This window comes from Diadema antillarum, unplaced genomic scaffold, assembly GCF_040938485.1.
Source record: "Diadema antillarum isolate AM-2024a unplaced genomic scaffold, OU_Dant_1.0 scf00000136, whole genome shotgun sequence".
Lineage (NCBI taxonomy): Eukaryota > Metazoa > Echinodermata > Echinoidea > Diadematoida > Diadematidae > Diadema > Diadema antillarum.
Genome location: NW_027271025.1, coordinates 2,412,192 through 2,433,608, shown reverse-complemented (window position 1 = coordinate 2,433,608; position 21,417 = coordinate 2,412,192). Strand labels below are relative to the sequence as shown.

General features: G+C 38.7%; 2 protein-coding genes across 2 annotated transcripts in view; both read left to right on the top strand.

Annotated features, from left to right (window-relative positions):
* LOC139721014 (uncharacterized) overlaps positions 1–2,968 on the top strand; it is a 36,576-nt gene extending 33,608 nt beyond the window's left edge. Inside the window, exon 10 of the mRNA XM_071632344.1 lies at positions 2,821–2,968. Coding sequence (XP_071488445.1) covers positions 2,821–2,968 — 148 coding nt within the window. The remainder of the gene's footprint in view (positions 1–2,820) is intronic.
* Positions 2,969–9,140: 6,172 nt separating this feature from the next.
* Positions 9,141–19,031, top strand: LOC139721013 (uncharacterized). Its single transcript, XM_071632343.1, has 8 exons — positions 9,141–9,494; positions 10,611–10,734; positions 11,862–11,967; positions 14,322–14,554; positions 15,666–15,808; positions 16,433–16,604; positions 17,539–17,811; positions 18,780–19,031. Exons 1-8 carry the CDS (start codon positions 9,141–9,143, stop codon positions 19,019–19,021), a joined length of 1,647 nt encoding a protein of 548 aa, XP_071488444.1. The 3' UTR covers positions 19,022–19,031.
* Positions 19,032–21,417: the final 2,386 nt, after the last annotated feature.

Here is a 21,417-nt window from a genome sequence, read left to right as displayed (position 1 = left end):
CTTTTCATGTGGTTGCAGGAAAAGTTTCCAGATGATTTTTTCAGAAAAAGGGCTTACCTCAATACGCCAACACAAACACACAACTTGAAATGACCACTTTCATAATTCCCGCGGGCTTGTTTGAAACCAATGACAAAAGAGCACGTAAATCGCCAACACGGCTAGTGGAACTCGGTTCAGCAGACGACGAACAACACTGACCTCAACTTTATCTACCCGAGTATGCCATTATTTTGAGAACAACCTGCAAACAAGGACCAATACGAAGTATTGGATCATCCCAGCCTGACGCTGCATATTTTGCTCTACCTAACGGCAGCACCAGCAACAGGGTCTAATGCGAGGATATCTTTCAATTTCAATTTCAATTTCAATTTATTTCTGCAACTTTTTTTTTTCAAGAATACAATGTTAAAACGAAAACACATTAACACTGGTTTTGGTTAAATATACAAACGTTTTTTTTTTTCTCTCTTTTAAGGAAGATCAAGTGTCCACACAAAGTCATGAAATCATTTAGAAACAAAATGCAATAAAATTGTTGCATTTTCACTCATCTTGCAAAGAGAGGGAAATCACTTCCTTATTCCTCATGACCCCTGTACATGCTCTTCACTTGTTTAACCCTTTTTGTGCCATGGACTTTGGACAGTGTGGATAATGCTATGGGATTTTTCTGTGCCAATTGGAACTCAGAGCAAGGAAAAGGGTTAACTGTTGTTTCTCAGAGAAGAAGACGACAGGCTGTTAAGCTTGATTTGTTTTTTGTGATACTATCATTATTTCATGTAGAGCCCCTTTAAAACGTCTCTTCGTCGTTTCGAAATGTGTAGAGTACGTAATATGTCACCCATCCCATGGAGAATACACGAGAGCTAGCAGCACGAAAAAAAGACCATCCCAGCTCCAAATCCCCCTGCCCATGAGTATTATGATGCCATTATGTTTGTGTGTTTGCATTCATATACAGTATAATGAGAAAGGTTATGATACATATTTTTATTATGATATTCCATTGAGTTATTTTGCATATTTTGCAGTGTGTCGAACAATGTTCATTAATATAATTGTCTCCAATGCACGTTGGCTTGGTGATTCGGTAATCACTTGGCAAATAGCAGCCGTTACATTCTTAAAGTTGTTTTCAATATATATTTTTGTGTATATACAGCACTATTCTTTGCTCTTTATGTTTTTATATGTATTTCTTTACTTTGGTATCTCCTGTTTTAGTGTGCTGTAGGCATACAGATCAATATGGTAACATCAAATAATATATGTCAGTGACAATATGAATAGATTAATTAATTGATTGAGTGGTTGTATTTCCGCAAGATGAAAATATGACCATTACTTTATACTGAATAATACAATTGTACTAAGAAATTTATCACAATAGTACATTAAACTATGACTGGGTGGTCATAGTTGTATAATTGATGGAAATCCGCAGTGCCTTGCAATGAAATAACACAATAGCTACTCAATTGCTGGTATGCATGTTTTCATGAACTCCATGTGTTCGGTGATAGTGACCTGATTTCCGAAAAGAAGGCCAATATCCGACAACCGCAATAAATGTGGTATCGAAATGTTCGGAACGTAATGACAGGAAAGAAAGGTCATGTAGGATGAATTCGAAAGTAACACCCGTTGCCAGGGAGCGGAAAAAATAATATCCGTAGAAAGTGAGACGACCTCAGCTCTTTTTGTCATTATCTTGCTATGATCCAGTTCACTAGTACACTGGTTTAAAAGAGATCTCCGAATTAATTTTCAGACTTTTACATTTGAACAACTATAAAGTAATTACACTGAGTAGTCGGTACAGAGTTTCAGAATTTATAGTGATTGGGATGAGGAATAAGAATGCTTTCAAAAATGAATTGATAACAAATTACAACGAACAACACTGTAAAAACATCGGTGTTAGATTTAAGACCACGGGTGTTAAATCTAACACCGATCAAACTTCAATAGAGGACCACACCCACAGGTGTTAAAAATGCACTGTGATGGTGTTGAAAAGTGTTCACCTGACACTTCGTGGTGTTGATTTGACACTGTACCTGGTGTTATTTTGACACTGTACTGGTGTTAGTTCAAAAATGACACTACATGGTGTTGATTTGATATTTGTTGGTGTTAATATCAATGGTTTAACACCCGTCCAGCTTCAATTAGAGACCACACCAGCTGGTGTTACTTTGGTGTAAATTTATTTTCACATTTTTTCAAAAATCTAGTATTTTGATGTAAAATTCTTGATCGTCTTGTTTAAATTAAAAATCAGCAAGAAGTGCAGTTACTAAGAAACTCTTCAAAAAACAGTTTAAAATTTGGAAATGACACCCGGAGGTGTTAATTTAACACCATAAATGAGCACCGAAAATTTAACACCAGCTCGGTGTTCACTATTTAACACCGGACTTTTTGCAGTGAAGGATGATGACATCACATGGCAGCCTCGCCGTAAGAGTGTATGAGTTGGGGCTCAAGGAAGCAAAACAAAAGAAGGCATGCATATATTTTACACAGGTGAACTTGTTAAGCAAGCGGTATTGTGTATAATAGAATTACACTGCTACATTTCTGACATATATGTGAGGCTCTTGTGTCATCAGCACTGTTCAGTGTAATTTGTGAAAGATTTTTCAGAGCATTGGTTTCTCTGGTCAAGGACCACAATTAATTCCACAAATATATACGCGGAGCTGTTGATTTATGTACTACATGATTTTAAATTATGAATATCGTCTGGAATGCCCCTTTAAAGTGTGCATCTCATTATTGTTATTTCCCCCCTAATACTTGAAACAGACGCTTCAAACCGGAGGAAAATGTTGCCGGATCGGAACATAATATGGATTATGACGAGCTCCCTCAACGGCAGATCGAGAACGGGGAGAAGCGCCGACCGAGCAAGGATTGTGACAACTCTAACGAAAAATCTGAAACTCAAGTGTAGCCGATTCGATTTCATTGTGAAGACGAATCATTCATGTGGTTATGTAGCAAGCAAAACTATTTTTTTTTTAGTCCACCATTTTTCTTTCTTTATAACTGAAATAGCTATTTTTCCTTCTTTTTTTTGTATATTATCAAGATGTTTTATGTTCCTTGGCGTAAAACGCGTACAGTCTATCCTGTAAAATAGTCTGCAATTTTAGCCGATGTGAGTAAACAGAACAATATTAATTTTGATTTACTTCTCTGTGAAGAAGTGGTATGTCATTCGTCTGTGGCACGACTATGAATGTATGAATATGTATTTTTCCCTGCTATACTGACATAAAGGTACCGATAAACAGTTGCTCCAAGCTTTCCAGGTCACTTCTGTCAGCTGACCATGCATACGGCGTAGCAGACAATTGGTGGAATGTTTGGATGAAAGATGCTAGGCATTTGATAGCACCGCTTGTTCACCCAAGACGAATAATATTCCTCGTCAATCAATTCATGAGGCAAGGTAAAATTAGCTGGACTGAAACTAAATGAAACGTAATAGAATGAGATTAACTAAAATGAATTCAGACAAAATTAGATAATATGACGGAGTGTAGTGTAACACATTGACCATTGACCGCCGTTGGTCCACCCCCACAAAAAACAAAAACAGAAACTAAACAACTCTCCGCTGCCCCTGCACTGTACATGTACTATATTTATAATCATAAAGGTGACCTTCTACCTTTTTACTATATTTATAATCATAAAGGTGACCTTCTACCTTTTTTTTCATGTGGGACGGAGGGAAATAATGGTGCTATTTTGACTTAATGTTACTCCTACTATACAGTATTTTGGGTCATATCCCCCAAAATTACAATCTAATTTTTGCATTGATAACTTTCAAAATCATCAAACAATCTGAATACTATTTCGGGGGAATGAAACTATAATTTATTACGTACATTTTGCAGAAAACCTCGTTCAGTTTGTTTAAGTGGTCACAGAGAAATGTGGATCGTTTTAAAGCATATCATTGGTCCGTTGCTTCCAAGTTCAGCACTTGGATGCTCTTTAATTGAGAACACAATGGACAGAACTTGGAGGGAAGGGATTCCTGACATGCTCTACAAAAATCCTCATTTCTCTTTGAACACTGAAGCAAATCAGATGGAGTTCTCTGTAAGATGTAGGCAACATAATATAGTTTCATACCTTGAAATTGCATTTGAAGTGATTAGCTGTTTTTAAAGTTATCGTTGCGGAAAGTCCGATTGTAATCTTTTAAAGGGACACACGGTACAGAATAAAAATGGTGCTGCTTCCGTGTGATGTGACGATTTTCATAAATAAGATATTTACAGCCGTGTATACCTCTGCGTTGTGTGTAATGCTCATGAATGTTATAGGAAAGTAGATAGCGGTATATGCTGCCAGAATATGAATATGAATAATCATACAGTAACTGCTACACTCTGTCGAGTCAGCGAATGTGCGAAGTACACTACGTATTAAATATTCCTATTGTCGTTATAGTGTTATGTATGCTATTTCATATTAAACGCTCTCCGATGGCTGAATATATATATATATATTTTTTTTTCAGGATACATGTACGACATTGTTATGCTTACAACATAATATAGTGTACCACAACCTATACGTTAAAATAATGTACGTGACATTGCAGGCGGTTTTTGCACAAGATGAACTCTTTTCTCAGTCCTGGTATAGGGTACACATGTACATGTATACGGGTTTACCTGGATGGAGTGATATTCTCATGTACATGTACGGGGTAGTTTAGAAGCGAGGTGTGGTGTTGGTGTCAAGCTGTAGCGTAATTCATCGAAAAAGATCGATCAAGATGTTTGATCTCAAAGGACGTGTTCGGGAAGACCAAGGCAGACTTGGGCTGAAGGTATTAAGGCCGACATGACAATATGCAACCTGACCCGCATTGACCCATGTGAAAAATACAGTAGTTGCATGGGGAGCGGGTGTTAGATACTTGAGCCGCCTGCTGCCAACTACAGAGCATGGGACGCCGTCAGCGGATATACACTAAGATCTGGATCAAACAAGCAAGCCAGCTTACCTCATTAAATCTGCGAAAAATCTGAGTATTTACAACAGTTTCAAAACGTGTATTTCAATCACGGGTGAAACAGAGGTCTAGTATAAATGTACAATACTTGATGTGAGCTTTAGAAAGACGCCTTGTTACATGTACTGCCTTTACATGAACCGATCAAACCTCGAGTAGTACGTGTGTGTGCTGTTTATAATTATGTTTGTCATAACGAAACAAACGAAATTTTATGTATTTTTATACAACGAGACGTTTACACGTTTTATACGAAATACAAGACAATCGAAATTTAACTCTTGCGTTTGGTTGTGTCATTTAGCGAATTGATGCGTGTCTTCCGATCAAAGTTGTGATTTTATTGTATTTTATGTATTTTGTCTCTTAGCATATTGGGCTACATTTTATAATCTTCCTCATCTATTTCCCCTTCACAGTTATGTGCACACATAACTGTACTTCTTACGACACGTAATGCATATGCCAGCCCAGTGAGACGATCTTACTGTGGAAAATTGGATTAAGCAGTGGCGGATCCTGAGCGGGGCGCAACCGGCGCACGCCAACACCCTTTATTTATCATTAAAAACAAAAGAAAGATGATACAAAATGTAATGAAATCCGGAAGTGGCACCAGAAATATTACTTGGGCCCCTCTCCTTTACAGAATTCCTGGATTCGCCCCTGTTAAGTGAATTCATCTTATAATGTATAAATGCAGACAGTATACAATACGAATAGGCGGACGTCAATACACATCAACAAAATCTGCGTTAAAATGGGTTCCCTTTTTAATTTCTCTGATTATTTCAAAATCAATTTGTTATCAATTTGGTTTATGTTTTCTTTGCATAATAAAAGCACAGGGTTTGGCGGCTGTCCTAAAGTGTGGAAGCATGCATATTCTTTTTTCTACTTCTCTAATCCCTTTCTACTGTTATAATTCAATGTGATGTAAACTTTTATTTGGAGGGTGGGGAGGGTGGGGAGGGGGCGGGAGAGGAGGGGGATACTGTCCCCCGAAACCGTTAAAGAAAGATTGGAGTCATTCCATAGTAAATACCGGTTCGTTAAAAACTGCATGCAGCTCACCAGGCATGGTATGGGTCCCCACCTCCCCCTTCCCCATGAGAGCAATCTTAGTGTTGACAAGGAATAGCGCCACCTACCGTTTCATCAAAGTACGACAGCTCTTTTGCTTCTATAGGACATACATAACAAAAGAGCCTACAACTGCTGCTGCAGTCAAGATGTATTTATAAAAATGTGTAAACATTTTATTTCAACTTAAAACAATCTAAGCAATGCATATGACTGAGAACACCTACTCGATACCATCGTGCTGATAATATGCTAAGTGCTGAACAAAACGTTGTCGATGATGCGCCCTGTGACAGGGCGCTTTCATATGTCATTGCTTGTATTAGAATGTGGACGAAATGACAAAATGTCAAAGATAAGCCTCGTTATGCTTCTGTTTGCCTTCAATACTTGAGTGTTGTCGATTGTCGTCTTAGGTCTTCATCTACTGGCGTACAAAACAAAACAAAACAAAACAACAACAACAAACAACAACAAAAAGCCTCTTTACTAGTGCCCACATAATGGATATCTTATGTTGCTGCTAAATTTGTAATACATGTAATTGGAGGTTTTTATTTGCTGAAAACACATCTCATGCTGTTAAAAGAATAAAAAACACTTCAGAATAAACTCACTTCCTTTCATCCTCCCTTGTTCGACTCGTGAATTATAAATCGTTTTCTATTCACCCTCACACACGGGCGATCGATTCGAGACCTTTTAGGGGTCCGTGGACGGGGGAAAGGATGTTACAAGACTGACGGCAAAAAATCGATATGAGTTTTGTTTCCTTTTGTGTTGTTTTTCTTCTCTCAAGAGAAGTCACGACAAAGCCCAAATAATACTGCTATTTTCTCTATCGGAGACCAGAGCTGACGTACTCCTCAGCTACATGAAGACGCCATATTGACTGGTACGGGCAGTCGATCCCATGATGTGTAGAAGAACCGACCCCGGATAACATCTCAAGCAGGGACCTATAATCTCTTGCAAAGCATCTGGTCTGCGTCTTTCACCTTTTCAGTGGATATTCAACTGTAGCGTTGGGTAAGCCAGCCGGTCATTTTATGGGCTTGGTGTTTTGTGCAAGTGCATATCCCAGAAAACAAACTAGCAATCATCTTCATACAATGTAGTCTTCTACTTCGACAACGCAATGCTCATTTAGGTATGCACAATGTGAGCCATGGCTGCAGAGCTGAGGTTGGAGAACGAGCGTCCAGAATGGAGACTTACCCCCATAATATTTAACCCTTTCGGGACGGTCATTTAGATATAATCATTGATATTGTATACAGGCAGGTGGTAAAGAATTTAACACAGACTCATTGCCGATGGAAACAGCGGAGTTTACGGGTTGTAAAACATGTTTGGCAAGAAGTGCTCCCTGTTCACTAACAGATTCAACAACGTTAGACCTCCGGAGAATGGTTGTTAGTGCGTCTTCGCATCCTGTGTTCATCATTTGTCTGAATTTTTTTTTCAAGAGATAGCCTGCTCGTAACTTAGTTTGCTTTGATTTCTTCTTTTTTCAAAGCAAAGAGTAATTCGTTTTCCATCTGAACTTAATCCATTTTCATCCATTTTCTATGAGATTTTGAAGTTTCTCTCAAATCTCACACAAAACACAAAACTGATTCAATTCTAGCACAGGACCCAACCCCCCTTTTTTTGTTGGGTCTTGTTGCACAAACTTAGTTTGCCTTTGATGGGACGGAGTTGTAGTTGCCAAATTGTCAATCGACACATTTCTTAATGAAATTTATGTGCACAAACCAGTGAGAGAGTTGTTAGGTGACGATGCCATTGTCCAGATTTTCCATTCGATGAAAATGTTTGAATCTTCGTAATTCTAACATATTTCTGATAACTTAAGGGGGTTCTTACTCCAAAATGAGACGTATTATGGGTTCAGTGAATGTTAGAATATTAGTGGAATGTAAATCATATAGCAAAGTTTTAGAGGAAAATCGGACGATCCGTTCCCATAGGTCGTGCTGAGTTTATTTAAAGTTAAAAACCATGTGCCGTCATAAAAATCAATGAAAATGAACAAAAAATAAGGGGTGTCACGTGCAGTGGGGAAACGATATTAAGTAAATGTAAGGAATATTTCCATATAAACATTGTATTTATTTTTTTTTACCATAATGAAAGTGTTCATGACTTACTTCTTTTAGAAAGCAGGAGGAATATGATATTGCCATTTTCTTTCTATGTCTGTAACAAGTAGAGGTATAATGTGTATACTTTGCGTGGAAAATGAGCGTTTTGTGGAATTTTTCATACTTTCAACAATTCTTAGTGTTGAAAGGATTGTCCGACTTTCCTTAAACTTTACTGACATGTTTATGTAACACTCTTGCATCAGCTGAACCCACTTATGATATATTATTTAGGGTAAATTCCAATATCGAATATTTGTTCGGCTGATTTTACTTAAACAGTGTTTTCGTCAAAAACAACCTGCACTTTGATAAAAGGCCTCTGTTTGTGGTGGACCTCCAAATTAGTAACTTTAGCCACTACACAGGAGAGAGAGAGAGAAGAGGAAATGCGGCTTCCTTGTTGCTGTTATATTGAGGAAAGTATTCCTGAAAATCCAACGATGAGAAATTGATAATTGATAAATCATTGATGATATTTTTTAAACATTATTGACAACAGGATATACAGTGTAAACATAACTTGCAAATCTCTTGTCAACAACTATTATTGACTTCAAATAAAAAGAATATTCATGAAGGGAAAAATGTATCAGACCACATGTGATGATATGCTAAAGTTTTCCTGTGATATTGAACAAGAAATCTGATGTTTAGCAGTAAATTGTAAACAAAACGCCCTTCTTTGTATTTATTTTTGGATGATTAGCGTCCAATCTGTGTTAATGACGGGTTTCCGACACATGCATTACAGTGCAGCAAACACACTAAGGTTCGTTTTCCTCTTCTTCCTTCCTAAATACCAAAGAACCAAAATCGTAAGGAACGTCCCGCAGGGTACATACAGAGACATCATGTTAACGTCAACACGCCGAGTCGTGGTCGTCCCCCTGCTCGCCCTGTCCCTCCTGCTCCCGCTGTCATGGCAGGCCATCATCGAGTGCGCAAAGAAGAGCGGTTCGTCGGCCCGCTTTTACGGCGTCCAGGACTCCTCCATGGAGGTCGCCTACTTCGAGGAACAGAACATCACCGTCTACGACTGCGCCCGACGATGTCGGGCCGACACCGTGTGCCTCAGCTACAGCTACTCGAAGAACTTGGAGATGTGCCGGCACTTCGTCTACGACCGAGAGACTGCGCCCGAGCTCCTCGTGTCTTCCACCGGCCACGACTACTATGACATGATCGAGCAGAAAACGGACAACCCGGTTAGTGTCAAGCCTAATCGCCACTCCTTATATACTGTATGCTCCCCACCCCCCCCCCAAAAAAAAAAAAGAAAATACAACGGAACCCTCCGTAATAATGAATCAGTCCAAATACAATTTCAGGTATCAAAATATAACTTATTACCCATATCCGATTTGCTTCAGTAGTCAAAGAGAAATGAGGATCTTTGTAGAGCACGTCAGGAATCCCTTCCCTCCAAGTTCTGTCCATTGTGTTCACATATTAATAATATGCAGTTCCAAGAGCAGTCAAGTGCTGAACTAGGAAGAAATAGATCCATGGCATGCTTTACAATGATCTGTATTTCTCTATGACCGCTTAACTAAATTGAATGAGGTTTTCTGCAAAATATTGGTAACATGCTATATTTTTACACCTTGAAATAGCATTGGAAGTTTAAACGCGGATATCCGATTTTATTCATTTTTTTTTTGGGGGGGGGGTGGAATAAACCATAGATTTATACCCTATTGATGAAAGCGGCTCCCATTTTTATGAAAAGTAATACATGTATCATTATATTGTATAAGTAGTAAAATGCTTCACCCTTTCTCCTTGTTGATTGAGTTATCAACGATATTATTATCAAGACACCAGTATACTGCTGTTTGTTCCGATCAATGATACTGCTATAAACCTTTCATAAATTGTTGTCTTTTATCTTCCTAATTTTGTCAAAGGGTCATACATTGTCATCACGTTGGATTTTATGCCACTATAATTATATACGTGACTGATAATGTAACTGCACAACTTTTGCCTAAAAGAGGAATGTAATCAACAAATCCCCTGCCCATCCTAAAAACGCACGAAAAGACGCAGGGAACAAATAAACAATTCTTCTCATAATTAACGTTGATTCGACAACGTTAATTGACAAGAGAATTCTTCAAGTTCCCATTTCCTTCCTGAAGTTCAGATACACATTTTGCAGGATATCGTCAGGCCCTTTAGCTATTGAAGATGTAAGAAGATCTACATATTATATTTATTTCTGTGATCTCTCTTTCTTATTATTTATCTCTTTTTTTATTTTTTTGAAATCTTTGTTAATATTTCTTGTTTCTAATCTCTTTTTTAAATCCTTTCTTCAGCATTACGGGGGCACATGCAACGTGAACCAGTGTCGGAACGGAGGGGCCTGCCGAACGGATTGCTCGGACCAAGGCTACTACTGCAAGTGTGCCGACGGTTACCACGGAGAGTTGTGCGAGACAGGTGGGTATAAACGCACTGACGAAAAACACAAATAAAGCAAAAACATATATTAAAATGGAATTAAAAGTAACAGAAACCGGACGTGAAAAATGATTCACCTGGAAATTGCGAAATGATTTCTAAAATGTTTTTTTTTTTGTATAATATTTTGGTTTTTATACTAATAGTGAGCTTTTGTACAACTTCTACATCAAGTATAGTAGCTGTGGTCCGCATGAGCCAGCCTTTTCAGGTAGAGTGGAGTGTATGTAGCATCGTCGATAGACCCTATCATACATCTCTCCTTTTGGGCCCCTTTTCTAAACTTTCACTGTAAAAAATCGGTGTTAGATTTAACACCATGGGTGTTAAATCTAACACCGATCAAACTTCAATAAAGGACCACACCCACAGGTGTAGAAAATGTATTGTGACGGTGTTAAAAAGTGTTCACGTGGCACTTCGTGCTGTTAATTTGACACTGTGGCTGGTGATATTTTTGACACTGAGCTAGAGTTAATTCAATAATGACACCGCATGGTGTTGATTTGATATTGGTGGTGTTAATTTCAATGGTATAACACCCGTCCAGCTTCAATAAGGGACCACACCAACTGGTGTTACTGTGGTGTAAATGTATTTACAGATTTTTTCAAAAATCATGTACTTTATCGGAAAATTCTTTATCGTCTTGTTGAAGTTCAAAATTAACAAGAAGTGCAGTAACTAAGAAACTATTCAAAAAACAATTTTAAATTTTGAAATGACACCCGGAGGTGTTAATCTAACACCATGAATGAGCACCGGAAATTTAACACCAGCTCGGTGTTTCATATTTAACACCGGCCTTTTTGCAGTGAATTCTGAACTTGAAATTCCCCTCCTCTTCCCCTCCCCCCCCCCCCCCCCTCTCTCTCTCTCCCTCTCTCTCATTCCCCTTCCTCCCTCTTCCTCCCTGTCTTCCCCTATCTTTTTATAATAATCTTTAATACTTTAATATTCATTTTTGGTCCCCGAATGTTAGCAATTTCTTTGTGCTTTCTGGTAAGTCGGCCGAGAATTGTATAAACATTAAAAGAAAATATTAGTACGCGCTCTGTAGAGGTTTGTTGCATTTTTGTGAGCTCCAATATACTGGTATCTTTCAGAATACTTCAACGAAGCAGAGCTCGTACAGACGATCTACAGCGATCTTGGACGCGACTCCATGGGCTTCACGTTTGACAACATGCATTTCCTCGTCATCACAACACTGTAAGGAATGTTACTTTCTCTATTATTTTAGACAGGGTAATACGCCAGTTCGGAGATAGCTCATGTGCACATGGGCACAAAAATGACTATTCATTTTTCTCTGTCGGTTAGGCACTTCGCTCGATTCAAAGCGATTTCATGTATCAATTTGCCCAACATAATTATATAGCAATTAATGGAACTCGTATTAACTAAGATTGAACTTTCGTAATGGTCAAGACTAGTGAACAGAATATTTCGTCAGTCAACACTTTGTGAAGCATCCATTTCATTGTGCTGTATGTAATTGAATGCATTCACATTTTCTTTTTTGTTAACATTGCCAAATACCAGGCTTGCTGTCAGGTGAATGTAGTAACAGGCGCCATTAATAAGGATTACATGAATAATCATTGCATCACAGATGCTTACCTCAGTGAATTTAAAAACCAACCTGTCTCTCAGTACAAATGATTTTTTTTTCTGCTCATGCGCAAACTGGAACCCCGAACTGTCTTGTAGAGAGGGGAGGGGAAGGGAGAGACGGAAGGGCGGGAGATTGACGGGAGATAGAGGAGAAGGGGGAGGGAGATAGTATACGGGTGCTGTTCGTTATTCCGAAGGTTCGTTATACCGAAAATGAAATAAGGTTCGCTATTCTGAAGACTCGTTTATCCGAAAAAATATCGTTAATCCGAAAATGAAACAGGGTTCGTTTTCCCGAAGGTTCGTTGATCCGAAATGATATAGGGTCCCGTAACGAACCTTCGGAATAACGAGCTTTGTTTCTTTTTTTGGAATAACGAACCTACGGAATAACGATCCTTATTTCATTTTCGGATTAATGAACCTTTGGAATAACAAACCTCATCACATTTTCGGATTCACGAACCTCCGGAATAACGAATCTTCGGAATAACGAACCTTCGGAATAACGAACCTTCGGAATAACGAATCTTCGGACTAAAGAATCTTCGGAATAACGAACCTTCGGAATAACGAGCTGTAACCAAAGTATATTCAGTACACCCTCTTCGGCGGAATACTAGGTCTAAACTGCCAGTAGTCGCTGAACAAGAATAGTGATTTCGTTATCCATTAAAGAAATGTCAATGACCGTTATCAAAAACCTCAACGTTAAAAAAACAAAGAAAGGATCAAACCATCGTATGATAGATATTATCAAAATATGGATGCAAAGTCTGTCATGTACATGGCAATAAGATTTTAGGTGAAAAGTCACGTGAATTTGTGCAAAATTTATATGTCATAGTCATGAATACGAGTGGAAAGCGAATATCTGCCTAGATCAAACAGGCTGTTGTTGTTGTTGTTCCCTCTCCCTCTCTCACATTGAATGGTTATGGCTTAAACATTTAAACCGTCATAATCATGAAGGGACAGCTCGTTCGGTATTCAACAAATTTGTTGACAGTTTAAACATTTGAAGTATGCATTGATATCAGCGAAGAATACAGTTTTGTTCGATGAATGTCTGCGTGCGTGTGTCACGTGACAGTGATTGACCAATCACTGCCAATCATTATCATGCAGACTTAAGTGCTCTGTTCTACATTAACTTTTTGCTTGGCTTAGTCGCAGTTACTTTGTTATCAACGTGACTATGAAGTATGGGTGCCCTATATGTCTTAAAGAGGAAATTCGCCCCCCAAAATAGATAAACTTAAAAAAGATACTCCCTACAGAACAATACAAAAATGACAAAAATCAGATAAGACATGAGGAATATATGATATTTTGAAACTTTAGATTTTTCCGAAACATTTCTTGACCAGTCATTATAAATATTCAAATAAGCAAGTTGACATTATCATGCTCTCACAAACTTTTTATTCATTTCATATACAGATATGACAAAATTCAGCTTTATAAATATAGAATTTGTCTTAAAACCACCCAAAATAAAAAAGAACAAATGTAAACTCTGATATATCTTGGTATGGTAATATGCTTTTACTTGTATTAGCTGAAAAAGAAATAACAATTTTTCCGAATCTCATGAATGATATATATGAAAAATTGTGAGGGTATGACATTATTAACTTACTCATTTAGATATTCATGAGGACTGGTCAAGAAATGTTTTCCGAAAAAAAAAAATGAAATTTAAAAGTGTCATACCTTTCTTATTTTTTATCCGATTTTTTTGTCATTTTTGTTTCATCTGTAGGAAATATTTTTTATCTTTCTTTTGAAGTCTACTTATTTATTGGGGTAGATTTCTTCTTTAAGTCATTTTTACACAGTCCGGATGCATTCAATAAAGGGATACATACATAACGATATATTAGTAATTTTTTGTGATATATCGCGTATGAAATGTACGTTTAAATCCTCTTTGATGCATACGTTAGACTCACAACGAATGATGCTGGGGACGCCGATCTCCCGTCTCAGATTGTGTATCGATACAACTACACCTCACAACAATACGACTGGATGCAAAGTCTAAGCGGCTTGGGTAGAGCCATAAAGGCTTCCGCTTTTCAGCTGTCTGGCAAGCAGTACTTCTTCATCTGCAATTACAGAGAATGGGACGGCAACCAGGACGCCGATTCATACGTGTGGGTCTACGACAACAGCACGGGTGAGGAATCATTCTGATCAGTATACTGACTACGTTCCAAAAGCAGAGCTGTTCAGATTATATTCATGCATCTGTCTATTAAGAAATGAATTAGTGTCATTAAAATTATGTATTTGTAGTAATAGAGTACCTCATTTATAAATGTATTTGTAAAGGTTATATTCATACATCTGTCTATTAAGAAATAAATCAGTAGTGTCATTAAAATTATGTATTTGTAGTGATAAGATACCTCATTTATAAATGTATTTGTGAAGGTTATATTCATACATCTGTCTATTGAGAAATACATCAGTAGTGTCATTCAAATGATGTATGTGTAGTGATAAAATACGGTACATTTAATGTATATATACATCTGTCTATTGAGAAATGAATTAGTGTCATTAAAAAGATGTATTTGGAGTGATAGAATACCTCATTTATACATGTATTTGTAACAAGACTTGTGATATTCAAAATTTGTACCACGTGACATACATTGCTTTCGTTATAGTTAATGGTCGTGCGCTAGAACTTTTAATTGTTGCAAATACAGGGCGTAGACAAATCAATGTTATGAATACACTTTATCATAGCTAAAACAAAAGGCTACATGCTTTTGTGCGATGAACTTAGAACAAAATCCGAAATTCCGACAATGTGTAGTAAAGTAGTCCATGGTCGACATATTAAATTAGAATAAATCTAAGCGAGAGATTATATCGTAGAGGAGTGAAGATATGAGATTTGAGTGTTCTTCGATAGTTATTTGTCTGCTCTCTGTACAAATGAAATTTTTAAGACAGCAACTGCTTTGATCTGCAGTAGATGACAGGTTGCATTTCCGCTGGTACTTATTTTTCCCCCGATATGTTTGTTAAAAAAAAAAATGTTGGTCAGTAGTTGCGATCTCACAAATTTCATTTGCACAGAGGGCAAACAAATCATGACCCTTCCTCTTAAAAAAACCCACTAAAAGTCTCATAACATGGCACTGTTATCCACGAGTGTCCCTGTATTCTCAATACAGGGACACTAGTATCCACTATACCACAGCGCCCCAACAGTTATAATCATGTCGATTCTCTCTTTTTGTTTTTCTTTGTCTTTGCTCGCTACGCATTCACAGATTCGTTTGTCACACACCAAACGATTGCGACGAAGGGCTGTGTAACGCCCGCCACCTTGAGATCGACCGAGCATGGCTTCTATCTCTTCATCAGCAACTACTACGCGCCCAGTAGCTACACCCAGAATTCGCAGGTTTACAAGGTAAATGCACTGTGATCATGTTTCATCTAAAGAGGGGGTGTACTCGAAAGAAACATGTGAGTTTTCGATAGGCCTATAGTCCATTTGGGGAGCAATCATTATTGAACATTTTCAGCAATTTGTCGACATGGCGAACCGCAGAGGGTGCAGAATTCAGTGAGATGTGAAGCCGGAGGTGGCGAAATGTCCCGACCGACCATGTAATTTAAGCGCTTTTACGTTGCCACAATGTATGGGTTAGCTAAAAATCGCAGACAATGATAATTAAAAATGGTTCTTTTTTTTCTTTTCTCACCTCGCCTTTCTGTCTGGTTTTGCGAGAACATTAGACAGTACGCCGAAGCAAAATAGAATAGAAATGAACAAACCGACTCGACGTAACAGCTTAAACCTACACAAAAAGAAATGCCGATCGTGCAGAATTGGGATATGATAAAATCGCTACGATTTTATTTATAGAAATCAACATCACATTTACTTTCACTCGTGAACCACCTCCCCCCCCCCACATGCCAATATCTCATAGAGGTAATCGTATAATAATGTCATTATTGTCATTACTATATCACTATCCCCAACATTGTCATCATCCTTGGTCATTATTTTTTGGTCGATAATCCGCAGTGGTACCCGCGATACGAACGCTTCGTTTGGATTCATGACATCTCAACCACCGGTGCCTTCATGAGTGACATCTTCGAGATCGACTCGGTGATCTACGTGGCGGTCCCATTCTACAGAGACGGTAGCAACTACGAGCTGACGTCGGAAGTGTGGGGGCAGTCCGGAAGTTATGGTACGTTGACCTTTCGACCCCTCAGTTTTGTCTTATTTTGTTACATTATGAAAGCAAGATAAACGCGATGAATCTTTCCCTTTTGTCGGCTGTTGTTTGTTCTTCAGTTTAAAACTATGTTGCAGTTGCCTTCCTCGTTCGAGTTGATTCTTTGACGTATTATGAATGCTGTATACGGTTAAAGTGTGGTAAAATTACCTTTTGATACAAGCTCTATGATCAAGTCCATTTGAGGGACTTTCCAAACTCCCGGCAACAATTAGTGTCCACGGGCGTACACACACTGTAGAATTGTGCTTCATTATGTTCATGAAAAAATAGATTCTAACCTAAAGATCGAAACACGTCTGTATGAAGTGATCCGTGATGTAGTAGACTTTAAGGGATGGTACAGTATTGGTGGAGATGAAAATCGGGCTTTAACTTTTATGCGAGATACCAAGAAAACACTTACGAAATAACACAGAGCTTACAATTTCAAGAGGAATACAAAGTTTATTAAGCTTTTTGATGAAAATCGGGTTTGAAATAGCTGAAACATTAAAAAAAAAAGTAAAACAAAATGATCGTAATAAAATGTGGGTCCCACACTTTATTAGGATCACTCTGTTTTGGATATCTCAGCCCTTTGAAAATCAATTTTTATCAAATAAACATATTTCATAAGAGGTTTCTCATTATCTCACAAAAAAAAAATGATAGAAACCTGAAGTTAAGTCTCTACCAAAACAATAGGATCCCTTTGAGAAAGACAGTGATGCGAGTAGAAATGCATTTAAACCTGCTCGTTGACAAACGGTCGTGTGATTGGATCGTCGCATCGCATCACTCTGCAAACAAACAACGCATAAACAAAACAAAACCACAAAATGTCCAGAACATGGACAACCTCTGTCAGTGCTTTCTCTTCTTGTCATAATCATGTGTGGATCAGACATTCACCGGGGTTGCTATATCGACGGCACGAGTCGGGCGCTCGACGGCGACTCCTTCTCCTCCGATTCGATGACGGTGACACTGTGCATCACGTATTGCCGAGATCGCGGCTACCCGTATGCCGGGCTCCAGGCGAGTAGCCATTGTTTCTGCGGCGACGAAGATTACAGCGAGCATGGGGAGGCCAGCAGCGGGGACTGCAACCAGCAATGCACCGGCGACTCATCTTCCTACTGCGGTGGCTCTTGGAGGAACAACATCTACTCTACAGGTGGGTGCATGATACTGACCCGTTCAGCGGTTCTATATATGACAAGTTACCGCCTGGACAATTACCCCAGACCCTCACCCTGCTCCTAACCCTGATCCTAACCCAGAACCCATTTATATGAAATCCTTTCACAAACCAATATTTAGCCTGGCACTGCTTGGGGTAGTAATTGTCCATGTAGGGTAATTGTCCTGATACGTGTTCAGCACCAATGCGCCAATTCGTAGTTCCACTTGGGGCATAAGCAGAATAGGTTCATATCATGTAATAACGGGCATGTTGTTTTAGATTCACTGAGATAAAGCATCTGTAATAGAATGATTGCTATTTATGATGAATCCTTAAAATGGTACTTGCCAGCATGCCCCTCTGTCAAACAGCAACAAAGTGTCAAATAAAGCCTTTCAAGTGCTATTGAATTTGGCAATATTATAATGCATTATATCTGTCAGTGCATTCAAAGCAAAACATTGAAATGGATGCTTTCCCGGCGAATGTAAATTGACGAGATGTTCTAGTCACCTGATCTACACAGGTTTATTCTGCGCATCAACAAGAATTCCATGAATTGTTACGTCGGGCAAGGTTATGCAGTATGTCGCTTTGAAAACGAGCGAAGTGCCTAACCTATCAATTGGTTAAAAAAAGAAAGTCTTTGTTTTCATTTTCATTAGTTCTACTAAAGTCTACTGCTACTTATAGGCTGATATAAAACGACATTAAAAGATTTGCCACGATCGAACTTTGCCGGTGATTTTCTTTATGGAGAAAGAAAACATGTGTCTAGAGCTACCCTGCCATTTCGAAAGTAACGTTTATTGTATGGTATAGCTGTCGCAATTTCCATCAGATAATTTCACTCCAAGTATACGAACCTCGCAATCTCATCATCAGCAAAGTTTGGTCGTTTGTAAATTAGGCAGTGCGTTCGGTGCCAACGTGTCATTATTTTGGGGGTCTCTTTTAAGATCAATCTTGGACGAATGTCCAGGACTTGCCCGGCTCTCCTGGCGCGGCCACGGGGGCGAAGTACTACTCTCACGGCGGCTCACACTACCTCGTGATTACCAGGTACGCCGATTCAGAAGAATGCAACAAGGATATGATGGTGTACGTGTGGAACGCGGGCTCGTCCGAGTGGGAAGTGCACCAGACGATCACACTGGAATGGACGTGCCCGATCGATGCCGAAATCTTTGAGGTAGAATAAAGCTCGGTTTCTAATCATTCGAATACCCGTAACTCGACCTATTTTCATGCAATCATTGACATACTGCATTTCCTATATCGAAATTCTTCCACCCGTTCGTCTAGAAAAATTTATCTGTGCAATATGATATCCAGTGTGCATAGATTGAAAGCAGCAATATCAGTAGAATGCATAGGTAAGATTTTGAGGAAAGTTGGACAATCGATTCAAAAGTTACGAATTTTCAAACTCTCCGAGCCGTCCGTCATTGCTGGGTGAGGTAATGCTTATTGCTACACTTCGTGACGTCATTATGGACAACAATTATAAAATGAAATGACAACGACACTCAACACAAATTTCACTTTTCTAGCATAGTGAAAGAGCCCTTGACTTACCTCTTTCGGAAAGTAGGAGAAATACCATACGTCAGTAACAAGTTGATGGAATGTAAATTTGACTGAAAAAAAAATGAGATTTTGTGGAATTCCGATATTTTTCTTATCTTATCAATGCTTATTGTAAAAAATGACATGAACAGTTGAATTCTTCTTTTGGCAGCAATGATGGTACCGAAGCTTTAAACATTTTCCTGCAACTTTGATTTCATTTCAATTTCATCTGCTTATGTGTTGCGTAGTATTGTTAATTTCACGTAGTTTTCTTTGTTACTACATTGTAATGATATTGTGTATGTAAATGTTTTTGCATTGTTGGAAATGAAGTGAATGAAAATGAAAAAAAAAGAATGAAAAAATAACGTAATCATAACATTTGAATCGATTATCCGATTTTCCTTAAACTTTCACTGTCAGACTGTTGTGTTCTACTACTAATGGAGTTTTCACTCAATCCACATTCTTATTTGGGCTTTGATTTCCTTGAAGGCCAATACAATCTTATACCAATGCATGGATGCATGCAGGGACGTGTAATTATGTCCCCCAATGCTATACCTGTAACAGTATTTTCTCCAAAGTTTTACTTTCTCTGCTTTCCTCGCGCTTTTATCTCCCTTTCTCCCCCCCCCCCCCCCTCCTCACCCCTCTCCTTTTCACTGTTGAGTGACATCGATTTCATGTTACCTCTTCTTTCATATATCCCTATCTTATTATATCGTTTAAGTTATTTATCATTGATTTTACCCACCCTACCAAATCAATCTGCTCAGAAAAATGGAAGAAAGTTCATGTTGGTCACCAACCTCCGCATCGAAAGAAATATTGAGTCAGACGATGGTACTTTGGTGCAAACGCCCGTTCTCGAGCTCAAAGGAACAATGTGGGTGAGACACTCCAGCTTGGACGGGGTCACCGTCTACGACTTCTCGACGTTCGAACGCGACGGCGAGCTGTACATCGTCCAGGTGGCCGGACGGAATGCGACGGGCTCGACGTACAGAGACTGCCCGCACAAGATCTACCACTGGGTCTGATGAGGGCGCGCTTTATCAGAAGGAAAGCACCAATCTTATACTCGCGTCTTGTTGTGAATAGGGAGCTTTAGATGTGCGACGTTAATGTTTAGACGACGCCTACGTCGACCGTTCTCCTCTTTCCCTGCGTTGTCGTGTTGCAAAGTAGCCGATTTCGATTTCGCGAAGACGCAGCCTATAAAAAGTAAAGGCCTCACACGGGTAAAAATTCCCCGATGGAGACGTATGTTAAGATTACAAAATTATGTTTAAAAAAAACTGAGAGAAATCAGGTGTTTCATTTTCGGTACCCTGAAAAAGTGAGGCATACCCTTTCATCCAATTTCAAGTCCAAGGTGGGTTCTTCAGCTCAAACTTTCCCCAAGGGTTCACAAAGCAAGACCACGAGTTCTTTTCACTCAAGAAAAAACAAAAACAAAACAAAACAAAAAACACACACCCTTACACATTATCTGTACATGCACCAAATCAAGAGATTAAAGTCCCTTCAAATTCCATGAGAAAAGCTTTCATCTTCCAACCAAAATGCAGTTTGTAGAGGAATTCATACTCAATATCTGCAACTATGCAGTTTCTGCCAAATTACCTTTCCTGATTTTTGATTATTTTTGTCTTCATTTATTTTAGTATCTTTGGTACGATTTTGTGATGGGGTCAGGGGTATTTCATTATATTTACAGGTGTGAGCTCTAAAATGGCGCCCCTATTATGCCGTTCGTAATCATTGCAGCAAGCAGCTCTCTGTGTCTTGAATTTAAGCGGAATTTTGGCGGAACGGTCGCGAAAAATCAGACGACGACGCGAGATCGATGTAAGCGGTCTTGCGCATGCTCAGAACAGATTTCTTTTTCTCTTAACGTCCGCATCTCAAATCTGAAGCTCCCTATTGATTCAACAGATAACGCCAAAAAAGGAGCAAGTAGAGCCAGTTGCATTACAAAAAAATACAATGAAACTATGTCAGAAAATCTGACGTAAATCA